Source organism: Mixophyes fleayi, chromosome 6 (genome assembly GCF_038048845.1).
Source record: "Mixophyes fleayi isolate aMixFle1 chromosome 6, aMixFle1.hap1, whole genome shotgun sequence".
In the NCBI taxonomy this organism is placed as follows: Eukaryota; Metazoa; Chordata; class Amphibia; order Anura; family Limnodynastidae; genus Mixophyes; species Mixophyes fleayi.
This window is the reverse complement of record NC_134407.1, coordinates 218,032,076-218,046,617: the sequence shown is the minus strand read 5'-3', so window position 1 is coordinate 218,046,617 and position 14,542 is coordinate 218,032,076. Positions and strand designations below refer to the sequence as shown.

Sequence of the window (14,542 nt, the reverse complement as noted above, 5' to 3'; positions counted from 1 at the left end):
CTCCCCCTGTATTATACCCACATGATCCCAGAGTCTCCTCCACCTGTATTATACCCACATGATCCCAGAGTATCCTCCGCCTGTATTATACCAACATGATTCCAGAGTCTCCTCCACCTGTATTATACTAACATGATGCCAGTCTCCTCCACCTGTATTATACCAACATGATCCCAGAGTCTCCTCCACCTGTATTATACCAACATGATGCCAGAGTCTCCTCCACCTGTATTATACCAACATGATCCCAGAGTCTCCTCCACCTGTATTATACCAACATGATGCCAGAGTCTCCTCCACCTGTATTATACCAACATGATCCCAGAGTCTCCTCCACCTGTATTATACCAACATGATGCCAGAGTCTCCTCCACCTGTATTATACCAACATGATGCCAGAGTCTCCTCCACCTGTATTATACCAACATGATGCCAGAGTCTCCTCCACCTGTATTATACCAACATGATGCCAGAGTCTCCTCCACCTGTATTATACCAACATGAAGCCAGAGTCTCCTCCACCTGTATTATACCAACATGATCCCAGAGTCTCCTCCACCTGTATTATACCAACATGATGCCAGAGTCTCCTCCACCTGTATTATACCAACATGATCCCAGAGTCTCCTCCACCTGTATTATACCAACATGATCCCAGAGTCTCCTCCACCTGTATTATACCAACATGATGCCAGAGTCTCCTCCACCTGTATTATACCAACATGATGCCAGAGTCTCCTCCACCTGTATTATACCAACATGATGCCAGAGTCTCCTCCACCTGTATTATACCAACATGAAGCCAGAGTCTCCTCCACCTGTATTATACCAACATGATCCCAGAGTCTCCTCCACCTGTATTATACCAACATGATCCCAGAGTGTCCCCCACCTGTATTATACCAACATGATCCCAGAGTGTCCCCCACCTGTATTATACCAACATGATCCCAGAGTCTCCTCCACCTGTATTATACCAACATGATGCCAGAGTCTCCTCCACCTGTATTATACCAACATGATGCCAGAGTCTCCTCCACCTGTATTATACCAACATGAAGCCAGAGTCTCCTCCACCTGTATTATACCAACATGATCCCAGAGTCTCCTCCACCTGTATTATACCAACATGATCCCAGAGTCTCCTCCACCTGTATTATACCAACATGATCCCAGAGTCTCCTCCACCTATAATATCTAGCAGGCCATCAGAGTCAGCCCCACCTGTAGTATGTTAGCAGGACACCACAGTCCATCCCAACAGTATAATAATAACCATAGATCGGAATCTGCTCCCCCTGCAGTAAAGTGACACCAGAGTCAGCTCCCCGTGTATAATATTAACAGTAATAATATCATTACCTGCTGCCAGACACAACAATGTCTCCTCCGATTCCTCTTGCTCTACGGTCACCCTGGAAGTCACTTCCGGCATTAGGAACGCAGAGACAACAAGTCAGGTGGACCGCAGAGACCGGAAGTCGGGTGTGTAACACATCAGAGGATTCAGTGAGTGTAGAGAACAGAGGGAGGGGGGATTTAGGGTTAGATAGATAGATACATAGACATAGAGTCAGACATGACATCATTTCTTTCCATTCCCTGGGACTGCAGTGTTTTAGTTGCATTTATGGACTATGTTATAATTTATAGAGACATCCAGGGAGATGCTGCCATACTATGCTATAAGCCTGTTACAGTCAATTGCCAAAAGGTATATGAGGGGGGACAAAGGGCATCCCCTGATGGGTATCATTAGAGATGGGATAGTAGATAAAACCCCATTGCTAAATACCTGCACGGAATGCTTAATGTACAATGCCATTATGATCTCAAGATATCTCCTGTAAACCCAAACCGTTCAAGAACCATTGTCATATACGACCAGTGTAGTCAGTCGAATACTTATTGGGCGTCTAATGAGAGCAGGAGCATAGTCCCTTCAGTTTTATGAACCTGTTGTATGAGATGGAAGACACACCTCGAATTGTCGGGAGCTTGTCTGCCCACGACAAACCCCACTTGGTCCGGATGAATTCGTTTGGGGATAACAGAAGAAAGCCCGTTAGCGATCAGCTTTGCAAAGATTTTAACATCCGCATTTAATAGGGCTATAGGCTGATAGTTTTTACAATCTGTGGGGTCCTTTACAAGCTTTGGAATTACTATTATGTGGGATTCCAAATCCAACATTTCGGATGAAAAGCTCCCTGACACTGTGCCAGCCTTGTGAAGTTGCTTCAGTATGAGTACCAATTTCTCCTGAAAGGTGGTAAAGAAGTTATTTATATAGCCATCAGGACCTGGCACCTTATCTTTAGGGAGCAGTTTGATAACCCACCTGATTTCCTCCTGAGACCATGGAGCGCTCAACTCTTCCCTTGTGGTGGGATCTATCAAGTGGTTATGAGCCTGTAGTCCCCTCAATTTCCTTGCCAACTAACTGCCTACTCTGTTTTCTGCCACATACAATTTTTGGCACAATCTCAAAAATGCCATGAGGGTACGGGCCATGAGTAACTATTGAAGTTCGGCTTTAACCAAATAGATTTCAGGACCAAGGGACCTAGTGGGGTGTCGTTTATTCTGCGCTTACAAAAGTTTAAGTTTTGATTCTAACTCCAGTTGGTGGTGATTTGCTCTGCGCAACCTGGAAAGCTGTCCCCTTGACTACTCTTTGAGGGCGCACCAATACGTGAAAATAGAGGTCTCCTTAGGGTCTTTAATTTGTACATATGAAAGGAGAGCCTCCTTGCTAACTTAGATTCTAAAGAAGAGAGTAAATGGGCAGTTAGGGGCCATGGGTGTTGTGGGGAAGGGGTGCTCTTGTTGGCTTCCAGGTCCAGACTACTGGTGTATGAAGGTTCTGAACCCTACGAGTATCCTGTAGTACCCATTTGTCTGAGAGAATAAGGTCAATCTGGGAGTACATGTTGTGCACTGAGGAGAAATACGTGTAGTCTCTTTCATTAGGGGCTTCCTCTCTCCATACATCATATAGGCCATGTTCCGCCAGGAGCCTCCCAAAGGCCAGTGAGGGGCTTGATCAGTTAACCTATCGAGCCTTGGGTCTACAACTATGTTAAAATCTCCCATTATCACGCTGCCCCGTTTGATCTTATCTATTAACGCCAATGTGGTTTTCAAGAATGGTATCATTTCTCTTCTAGTTGGCCAATTACTATTAGAAATCTGCTATTCTTGTCTCCAACATTTAAGGACAGCATGAAGGAGCACTTGGAACTAACCAACACGGCTACACCACACCTTTTGTGGGGTCCATTTGCTGTATAACACGTAGGATACTGATGGTTTCTGAGGACTGGAGGGGCCCAGCTGCAAAATGTGTTTTTTGGAGGGCCACAATGTCTGCCTTGGATTTATGAAAGGAGGTTAATGCCATTCTACGTTTATTAGAGGAATTTAATCCCCTAGCGTTAAGTGATTGAAACTTAACCATAGTTAGGGAATGTGGGCATATGATAACACAGGCAGAGTATTAAATAAACAATTCCTTTGATAAAGTCCGTGCTCAGACATTGAAAAAAGGGAGCATAATGGAGGGTGTTGTGCTCCAGGAAAAGAGGGAAGAAGGGATAAAGGGGGGTTCGGCTTCCCACCGGGGGTGGAGTAACAGAAATAAGCCTATATATAGGGTTAGAGTTTTTGCCGGAAGGGAAGAGAACAGGCAGAATACTTAAAGTGGGGCACATGGCCTGGGCCACCCACATACAAAGTTACTAAAAACATATAAAGAAAACAAGAATAAAAACCTTGAATAAATTTTTTTACACAGTTCTACTGACACTGCAGTCAGGTGCCTCTTCTTTGTGTCCATTTCCTTGGAAGTGCAAGACAGGGCTCCTAGTGCTCCTCAGCTTTACCTGTACTGTTAGCTGCCGGCTGTGTACCATCCTCTTCTCAGACTATCACCTCCTGTGTGCAGCTCGCTGTTCCAGTGACTCGTTTGCTGTTCAGTGGAACTCATCTGCAGATTGTTACCTCCTTGTGTACAGCTTGTTTTATAGTGATACCTCTCCGCAGACTATCACCTCCTGTGTGTAGCTCGCTGTTCCTGTGGTTTTTCTTTTATTTAAGCCATCTCCTGTGATTGCGCAGAGCTGCTTAATATCTACTTCATTCAGCTGTTATCTGTGTTATCAATCTCATTGAACTCTGCATTTACTACCTACTGTTTCTATGGACTTATGCTATCTGTTCAACCATAGACTGCACCTACTTATACCTGTGTGATCCTTGTTTATAATAAAAACAATCTGTTTTCAAGTACAACTACTCTCTGTGGAATTTATACTGGGAACCCTAACAGAAAGTAAGTGGAGAGATGTGATTCCTCTATTAACAAGCAGTAACTGAGGATTACTCCCTCTTAAGTTGGACTATTCAGGACACGAGTATGGACTGTTCACCTACTAGCAGTGTGCAATGGGCTCTCGCTGGTCCGAACAGAGCCAGGTATTCGTGGTGAGTCCACTAATACTGGGGACATTGTGTGACTTGTTGCCTGCCTGAACTTAGTGACAGAAGAGGGAAGCTGGACCCCAGGGTGTTAGGAAACAGCTAATACAGAATACGACAGGGGTGAATATCTCCAGGAATACAAAAGGGACAGCAATTCTACTCATCATATGTGTATATTATATATATAAAAATATCCTCAATGTTATTGAGATCTATATTTAGAATATTAGTTGTAACAGTTTCTATGAACCTCTGTGTAGGTTATAACGAATGTAGTTTATTGCTTATCAGTGTCAGTATGAGTTATTATGCCAGAACTGCAATGGATAACTGGAGTAATTTGACTCCTAGTCCCTTATAGGAGTCCAGTGAAGCTACATTTTTGCTCTCTCATCCCCCACAAGATGTGGATAACCAAACTACACAACTGGTATCTCATTCTCACAGCTGCAAAAGTACAAACTGATAATTGGAAGCTACAAGGACCCCCCCCCCCTCTATCTGTGTCCTCAGAAATTCCATCTGACACATCACATGCATGGAAGCATCACCTACTACCTCCATGATGCCATATGGGCCACCTGGTATTTTCAGGAAAGTCGTCCTGGCCATTGTCTAGCATGTGTGCCAACACCCACCTGATCTTCTACTTGAAAATATGTCTTTGACCAGGCTTTAAGCCGCTTCCGGGTCCTCCTCATCATCGTATAGGACAGGATCCTGCATGATAAGTAAGCTACCATTTTATTTAGATATTTTACACCTCTTTCACACCCTGCGTTTAAATACTTAAAATAATCGTTACAATAGATTTTGAAATGTTGTCTCATACTGTACTGAACCCAGTATTCCCGTTTCTCACCCCAGTTTTATACACAAATAAAAAAAGGGGAAACCATTATTGCTTGGTGTTGTAATAGGTTTACTGTTATTTCTTATATACATGTGTTTTTCAATTAATTATTTATTCAATAAATACAAAGTTTAAAATAAAACAAGAAGCTAACTTGGTTGGTAATTATAGATTTTATTACCCTGTTTCTGTATAGACCATAACATTGCATGCCCATATCCACTGCACTGCTATTCAATCTACTTATCACTATATCAAGAATAAAAATAGATAGAAACTAAAACCAACTTATCCTAAAACACATTTCATTAGCCACTGTGCAAACTACAGTACACAATATAGGAGTCATAAAACAAAGGCCAGCAATGAATTCTATTTATCTTAGAAAATTAAACTATAGGAATTATTCTAATGTTTAATGTGTTACATACAATCATGGCTAAAAATATTGGCACCCTTTCCATTTTTTCACTATTTCTTCCAGAAAATATTTTGATATCCACATATGTACGTATATATTTGGTTTGCTGTGAAGTAAAACACAAAAAGCAGAAAATTAACAAAGAATTCTACAATAAGCAAGTAGTTTTAAGCAGGTGAATAGTAGGTACCTGCAATATGAAATCACTAATTAAATGAGCTTGAACAGAGAAAAGGACTTATTCTCCTGTTTTGTGCAACAATGAGCGTGGAGAAAAGAAAGCCAGAGAATTGTCTGAGGAGGTCAGACAGTAGATTGTAATAAAACATGGACAATCTCAAGGCTACAAATCACTCTCTAGAGACTTTGAAGTTCTCATTTACAAAGAACATATTATTGTCAGAAAGTATAAGGCCTATGTCACTGTAACCAACCTCCTTGGATGTGGCCACTGGATAAACTTGACCAAAGATTGCAGAGCAGGATTGTACGAATGGTGGAGAAAGCACCTCAAATCACTGCCAATCATATTCAAGTTGATATTCAGATACAAAGTACAACAGTTTTAATTTGCACTATCCGTCGGAAACTCAATGAAAGGCTGCTTCATCTGGGTGCCTTGAACTTGTGCACGGCATCATGAACTCTGGAGATTATCAGGCCATTTTGGAGCACACTGTTGAAACCAGTGTTAGAAAGCTGGACATCCATCAAAAGTTTTCCAGCAGGACAATGACCCCAAACCCAGAAATGGTTCAAGACAAGACACTGGACTGTTCTGATGTGTCCAGCAATGACTCCAGCTCTAAATACCATAGAACAACTCTGGAGAGATCTGAAAACAACAACTGGGAGAAGACACCGTTCACATCTGGGAGAACTGGAGGAGTTTGCACAAGATTGGGCCAGACTGCCAGTAGGGGGTGCAGGGAGCTCATCCAGGGCTATAGGAAGCGGTTGATTAGTTGACAGTAATTTTGACAAAAGGCTGTACTACTAAAGTCTAGGGTGTCAATAAGTTGGTCAATGCCATTTCTTTTTATTTTCTGATTAAAAAAGGATATACAGTCTTAAATTCAGACTAAAAAACAAAGGTTCTGTAATATAGAACTGTGGAGACCAAGGACTGTTGTTAATTTCAATTTATGCTTAGAGGAAATGATGAGTTATTTGGAAACCGTGCAAGGATGCCAATATTTTTGGTCACAATTGTATATTTCATCATCACATCAATTAAAGCATAATGATCAATGACACATGTTGTGGACATTCTTTAGAATACAACTAATACATTCATAAATTATCTCAGTGATGTCACTGGTTCCTAGTGAATTGATAGGAAATATTCTCCTGGATGTTGTTTCAGCCACCACATGGCTGCATCCACTGTTTGTTAAGCCTTCTTATATTTAGCAATATTATGTTTTATTTATAAAGCACCAACATATTATTCAGCGCTGTACATTGAGGGGATACAAATAATATACAACATAAAACAGAAGGTAAAGATGAGCCTGCTGCCTAATTGAGGGCAAACAGTTTATCTATAAAGTAGCAGAATAACAATTCTGGCTGTTGTTGGGGATACATATGCATGGACACAACCACTGCGCTCGCCCTTAGCTCCAGGATGTTGGAGGATACAGTCACTGAGCTAGTTCTGAGCTCCAGACAGTTGGTAATCACAGTCACTGAGCTAATTCCTGGTTCCAGACAGTTGGTAATCACAGACATTGAGCTAATTCCTGGTTCCAGACAGTTGGTAATCACAGACACTGAGCTAGTTCCTGGCTCTAGGCAGTTGGTGACCATTTAGTACATCACAGCTAGTAAATCCTCTCACACCACTATGAGATATATGTGTGTCTATATGACGAATAGTAGGTACCTGTCTCCGCTGTGCCTCTGGCTAAACAGCTTACGCTTTATCTGTCTCCACTGTGCCGCTGGCTAAAGAGCTTACGCTTTATCTATCTCCACTGTGCCGCTGGCTAAAGAGCTTACGCTCTACCTGTCTCTACTGTGCCGCTGGCTAAAGAGCTCACACTCCACCTGTCTCCACTGTGCCGCTGGCTAAAGCGCTCACGCTCCACCTGTTTCTACTGTGCCGCTGGCTAAAGAGCTCACGCTACACCTGTCTCCACTGTGCCGATAGCTAAAAAAGCTCACGCTCTGTCTCCTCTGTGCCGCTGGCTCAAGAGCTTATGCTCCATCTGACTCCACTGTCCCGCTAGCTACAGGCCTTGTGCTCCATCTTCCTTGCAGCATCTTGTCTTCTTATTCTACTTATTCCCCAAAAGGGTCTCGCCTGACAATCCTGGTAAGGGCCGCGACCTGCAGACGGACGCAGCTAAGTCCAAACCACCTTGCGGTGGTCCCTGGTGAAAATCATCCGTTCGTTAGACTCCGCGCCTTGCTAGGAATAGTGTCAAGTTGGGCAGATCTAAGAATCCAGTTTACCAAACCATGACAGCATCGTTTAAATATTTTATAAGAAGACTGAGACAGGCAGCCGTCAGTTTACTGTGCACCATGTAATCTAAACACCAATAACTTGTCCAATAGGTAAATGAAAGGAGCCGTCAACATGTCGATTAAAAAAAACGTACTTCACTTTGTGAATTAAGTCCAAAGACTGAGAATGGATGCTAATACCCAGAATAGAGATAAGGAATCTGTTCACCCAACTAAATAATTGCTGGATCCACTGGATGTAATTAACCAACTGGGAAAAAATGCAACCCTACAGAGCATTTACTTATAAACAAATATGTCTATTTATGTACCTAGCGCACACATAGGTACAAAGTAACATATTGCTTTTAGGAGCTACAATGTAAATGTGTATGGTGGGAAGAGTAAAACTATGCCGCAAAATCCAGCCTACTAATTTAATACCACCCTCTTGATCAATGTAAACTTCAGGACTGTATTTATTACATGTTACAATTGTGTGTTTTTATGTCCCTAGAAATGTGTTTTTATGTAATAATAGTGCCTGGAAGTTGCAAAAGTAGTTACATTTAAAAATATAGGCATGGGCCCGATCTCTGCCACCTCTAAGCATGTGTAAAATTCAAGTTCTTTTGCAAGTGGGAAAAAAGACCCTGCAACCATCCGTTAACCTGGAGAGGTCATCGTAAAGAGGCACAGTCCACCCTTAAACATTTCACATTGAATTTTCACATGCTGGCACAATACAAGACTAGATCCATAAGGAGGAAAGGTTTGCATCCCTACAGATGCATCTACAACCACCAAGCCACACATGTACTTGTATAATTGGGTACATTTGTACAAAACAAGACACGTAGCATCACAAACTTACATATGCTCTGTGGTAGCACAATTTTGTAGCTTCATAAATGGCCCCAGTGAGATAGTAAGAGATTACAGAACTAATTATAAATAATATTATAGTGTCCCAGATCCACATTATATCTCCAGTCCATTGTCGTGATTGTTGTTGCATACAGTCTTTAGTAATAAATAATGTGGTCTGTTATTACTGTGGACAGTGATCTAACAGAATAAGTAAACTTCAATAAGTTCCACACCTGAGCGATCTGTTCCATGACACACATTTCAACTATGTCTGTGGATGTTAATTAAATTATAACATACTAATATACTGCGTGACTGAAGCTTAGAATTGCCTTCCACAGCACAAATATATTAATATAGCTTTGGGTATACATTATGTGACTGTATTTGTGCATGTTTTCATAATTTACATTAAAAATATATAACAGTGTTTAAAAAATTAGACTGCTGCAACCATTTTTATGTTCATCAGCTCACTAAAATAGCTTTTCTCTTGTATGAATTATCTGATGTATAACAAGTTTAGATTTGTGTGCAAAACATTTCTCACACTCAGAACATGAAAATGGTTTCTCACCTGTGTGAATTCTCTGATGTTTAACAAGAGATGATTTCCGTTTAAAACATTTCCCACACTCAGAACATGAAAATGGTTTCTCACCAGTGTGAATTCTCTGATGTACAATAAGACCTGACTTATATGTAAAACATTTCTCACATTCAGAACAAGGAAATTGTTTCTCACATATGTGAATTCTCTGATGTGCAACAAGAGCTGATTTATGTGTAAAACATTTCCCACACTCAGAACATGGAAATGGTTTCTCAGATCTGTGAGTTCTTCGATGTGCAACAAGAGCTGATTTCTGTCTAAAACATTTCCCACACTCAGAACATGAAAATGGTTTCTCACCTGTGTGAATCCTCTGATGTCGAACAAGAACAGATTTATGTGTAAAACATTTCCCACATTCAGAACATGGAAATGGTTTCTCACCTGTGTGAATTCTCTGATGTTCAATAAGAGCTGATTTATGTGTAAACCATTTCCCACACTCAGAACATGGAAATCGTTTCTCACCTGTGTGAATTTTCTGATGTGAAACAAGACCTGATTTATTTGTAAAACATTTCCCACATTCAGAACATGGAAATTGTTTCTCACATATGTGAATTCTCTGATGTGCAACAAGAGCTGATTTATATATAAAACATTTCCCACATTCAGAACATGGAAATGGTTTCTCACCTGTGTGAGATCTCTGATGTGTACCAAGCGCTGATTTATGTGCAAACCGTTTCCCACATTCAGAACAGGGAAATAGTTTCTCACCTGTGTGAATTTTCTGATGTTTAACAAGAGCTGATTTTCGTTTAAAACATTTCCCACACTCAGTACATTGAAATGGTTTCTCACCTGTGTGAATTCTCTGATGTCTAGTACAGATTGACAGATGAATAAAACATTTACCACATTCAGAACAAGGAAAGATTTGATCATCTGTATGAGCAGTACTATATTTAGTAATATCTGATTCGTCAGGAGAACATTCCTGATGATTAGAGGTATCAGATAATATATCTGCACTCTGCACTACTGGCTGTATATTTAGGTTAATGCGGTTTTCTCCTGAATAATCTAGTGTGGTCTTATCATCTTCTGTTTTAAAATGTGGAGACAAAATGAGACATCCCTCCGAGGCGTTCCTGGTATTGTGTCCATCTGCTGGAAACAAAAAATATGAATAGAATAGGAACAATTTCTTTTTACATTTCATACTATTATAGAGTTCAAGTTATACAGTTTTGATCTCAATTTGAAAACTATGAACACTTTATTACAATTATAAATGTGCAAATATGGCTCTTTTGTAAAACAGATAAAACATTGCCTTAAAATACACAACTCCATTACCAGGCACATTGTATAGAAACAGAGTGGCATATAGATTGCGCAGTCACATTGGACAACTCCAGCCAAAATGTAGACTTTGGGAGTAACATTTCCCAAGCTCATATTGCTCAGCCGACATCATAGGACTGGGAGCCTCATTAGCCAGTGACATTGTTCAACCACAATGCCCATCCAGACATTGTCCTCACACACAAACACTGGAACCTAGTAAGCAGGGTATACGTTGGCTAAATTAGCAGCACGTCCTATCTATGTATCTACACGAATTAAAGTTCTCCAGGTGGACACACAGGTAGCAAAACAAAAACAGCATCCAAACACAGAGATTTGAGGGGAGCTATTGTGCAAATACTGGTGTGTAGTTATATTTCTGTGTGTGTGAGAAGGTGAAGTTTGTGTGAAGTGAGTGTTGAGATGGGACGAGTGTGATCTTAGGATGGGGGAAACCCCTGCTGATTTGCTTTAGTATAGCAGTGTTAGTATATACATATTGAGAAACATTCATATATTATTACACAAGGTAGATAATAGGTAATTTTGCATGTGATAGTGTACAGGGAGAATTTTAGGCAATGTCACATGGTAATTCACATAGAGGATCATAGGTAATGTCACACAGGGTCTCATCCCAATGATCAGTGATTGAATCACTATCGTCACATCCCTTGTACTGATGTATGAGAATCAACAGAGAGTGTTGGGAGGAGACTGGTCAGATCTTATAGCCGGTAGCACAATGATATGATGGGAGGAGGAGAACAGGAGTCTAATAGTGGCTGATGTCTCCTGATGTATGAGAAACACCAGAGAGTGTGTGGAGGAGACTGGTCAGATCTCTGGGCTGGTAGCACAATGATATGATGTGAGGAGGAGAACAGGAGTCTAATAGGGGCTGATGGTTCCTGACTCCCCCACTGAGCACATATATTTTCCACATTAGTTTGTACTGGGGGTGTAGAATAAGAGATTGTTGTGTCTGAACAAGAACAGTATATGACACTTTCTGTAATAAGTGTATATTACTCACCTGTGCTGATATCTGTAGGGATTTCCTCCTCCTTACACTGCTGATCGCCCCTCACATACATCTCTTCTTCTCCCTCTATGTTTTCTACCTTAATATTAGTCAGATCTTCACCCTAATTAACCCATACAATAATAAAATAGCACTTTGATCATTTTACTAAACAGCAGCATATCCGTGTATAACACACACTACTTCTTTACAGATCACATAGTAAAAAGTCAGTTTGGTTTATGGCGAGACCTTAAATTTTATCTACCTGATTTCCCGCTGTACAATCCAGTGAATAAAGAGGACGGGGACATCTTTCTGGGGTAGTTAGGTTACTGGATCCATCTGTAGGAGACACACAGTGACGGAGTACATGGGTTATATAACCTAACCAACCAATAGCTTAACATGGAAAGCAGGAATTACTCTCTATATGCTGGAAAACCAGATAATAAGATCCATCTGGAAAATGCAATGAAGTCATGGAAGAGCTCTCACTTTAATCACAGGTGATTCTGTGAAGATGCGGTTTGAGAAGATCGGCCTCCGTATGAGTAGGAAATTTACAGTATAAAGTTGGGAGAGGTCACATGATATCTGTGTGTCCAAGTATTTCACCGACTGCCTGGATCAAATGAAATAAAAAGAGGAGGACACAGAGGAAACCTGAGAAGCTGAACGATACTGTTAAAATATTGGGCTTTGGATTTAAATGTAAGTTAGCTTTTGAAAAGCATTTAGTTCATACATGAGGCTGGGTATAGAGATGTCTGGCAAAGTAATAGAGAAAAGAAGGTCATCTACAAAAGCTACAACTTTATGGTGAACAGGACCTAATGTGATCCCTGTGATGTTTGGGTTGTCTCCTGAAAAAAGCTATTCTAATATTAGAATAGACGTCTGTGCATTTGCAGGAAGCCTGCTTGAGCGCGGAAGGCCTATACCCTATGATGTTCTTTGTTCTAGAGTACCTAACTTTCATCCGCCCTTCTACCAATACTTGCAGGTTCGGCATTTCCTCCTGTCACTCCTGTCGGACACTACGCCCCACTAGAGAAATTGGTGAAGACCGGGAATATACATGAGAGGGAGTGGGAGAGGGATCTGGGCCCGCCCCCGGAGGAGGATTGCTGGGAGACCATTAGACTGAATGTGGCCTCTAGTTCCATCTCCGCACTTATCAAGGAAAATGCATATAAAGTATATTATAGGTGGTATCTTACACCCGATAGGCTGGCAAAGATGTATCAGTCGGCTTCTCCCGACTGCTGGAGAAACTGTGGTCACCGAGGCACTCTCGTACATATCTGGTGGTCGTGCCCTGTCATCTCCTCCTTCTGGGACAGGGTCGCAAGAGTTCTCTCTTCCCTTCTCCAATGCCCTATTAGGAAGAACCCGTGGTCCTTCTTACTCTGTTATCCTATACAGGACCTTGATACCCACTCTGCGAAGCTAGCTTCACACGTGTTGGCGGCCGCCAAATGCCTGATAGCTAAATCATGGAAACAGGTGGAGCCTCCTCGCGTCTCTTCTTTAAGGTCATATATATGGTTTATTGCCAATATGGAAAGATTACCTCGTCATTACAGGACAAAGAAGACAAGTTCCATCAAGTTTGGGCCCCTTGGCTCTATGCCTAGAGTCTCGTAGTCAGTCTTCCTTTAAATAATCTCCCCTTTACACGACCCTACATAAAATTGAGTCTATGGTTTCTCTAAAAATGCCACTTCTTAGACCTGCTAGCGCTCCCTCTAGAGAGATAGCACGCTTCTCTTAGCTTATCTCTTCAGACGACCATGCCCTTCTCCCCCTCTCCTACCCCACACACCCTTAATGTCCATTGCCTTACCTCCCCCTCCCTTGCCCACCACTAACTTGTTATATTATAATGTATATTTCTGTTATGAGAGTGACATTGCTGGATTCATGTATTTTGAATATTCTGCTCAAACTTCTTTTGGCTCTCTGTTTTTGTCACTCATGTTCTTGTTTTTGTATGCAATAAAATTTTGAGTAAAAAAAAAAAAGAATAGACGTCTGTGCAATGCCATTTACATAGCAGTCCTTTAAGTCAATACTTTACCCACTAGGTTCTTAGATTGTGGTGCAGGTTTGTAGCAACACAGAATATAAAAATTACAGACACCCTGCTTCATTGCATCATAATCTGGTGGAAACAGCGGAAGCTTATAGCACTGTAAAAGCAGAGTGCACTCCTCCATCTCACCAGACCATATAATGTAATTCGGGTTATTATATCTCCTAACCTGAAGCAATCTGTGGGATAAGTCAATAACAGTCTATGTAATGACTGTCTGGTTTTATAGGGAGTTAAAGATACTGAATAAGAAGACTACAAGTCTTCCAGATCCATAGATGTAGGAAGCCCTCACACACTAATATTGATCTGTCAGTGCCTGTTTCTAAGTTGTCAATATGTGGGTGAGTAGTGTGGATGTTATCTGTACCTCTACTGCTTTATGATAAGAGGAGATATCATCTTCAAAAGTCCCATCTGTCCCCTTAACCCCA

At 41.2% G+C, this 14,542-nt stretch overlaps 1 protein-coding gene across 1 annotated transcript in view; it reads right to left on the bottom strand.

Annotated features, from left to right (window-relative positions):
- LOC142095494 (uncharacterized) overlaps positions 1 to 14,542 on the bottom strand; it is a 101,903-nt gene that overhangs the window by 66,012 nt on the left and 21,349 nt on the right. The window contains exons 8-11 of the mRNA XM_075178438.1: positions 12,279 to 12,355; positions 12,023 to 12,134; positions 9,558 to 10,806; positions 5,847 to 5,862 (exon numbers count right to left, since the gene is read on the bottom strand). Of these exons, the coding sequence (XP_075034539.1) occupies positions 5,847 to 5,862; positions 9,558 to 10,806; positions 12,023 to 12,134; positions 12,279 to 12,355 (1,454 nt within the window). The remainder of the gene's footprint in view (positions 1 to 5,846; positions 5,863 to 9,557; positions 10,807 to 12,022; positions 12,135 to 12,278; positions 12,356 to 14,542) is intronic.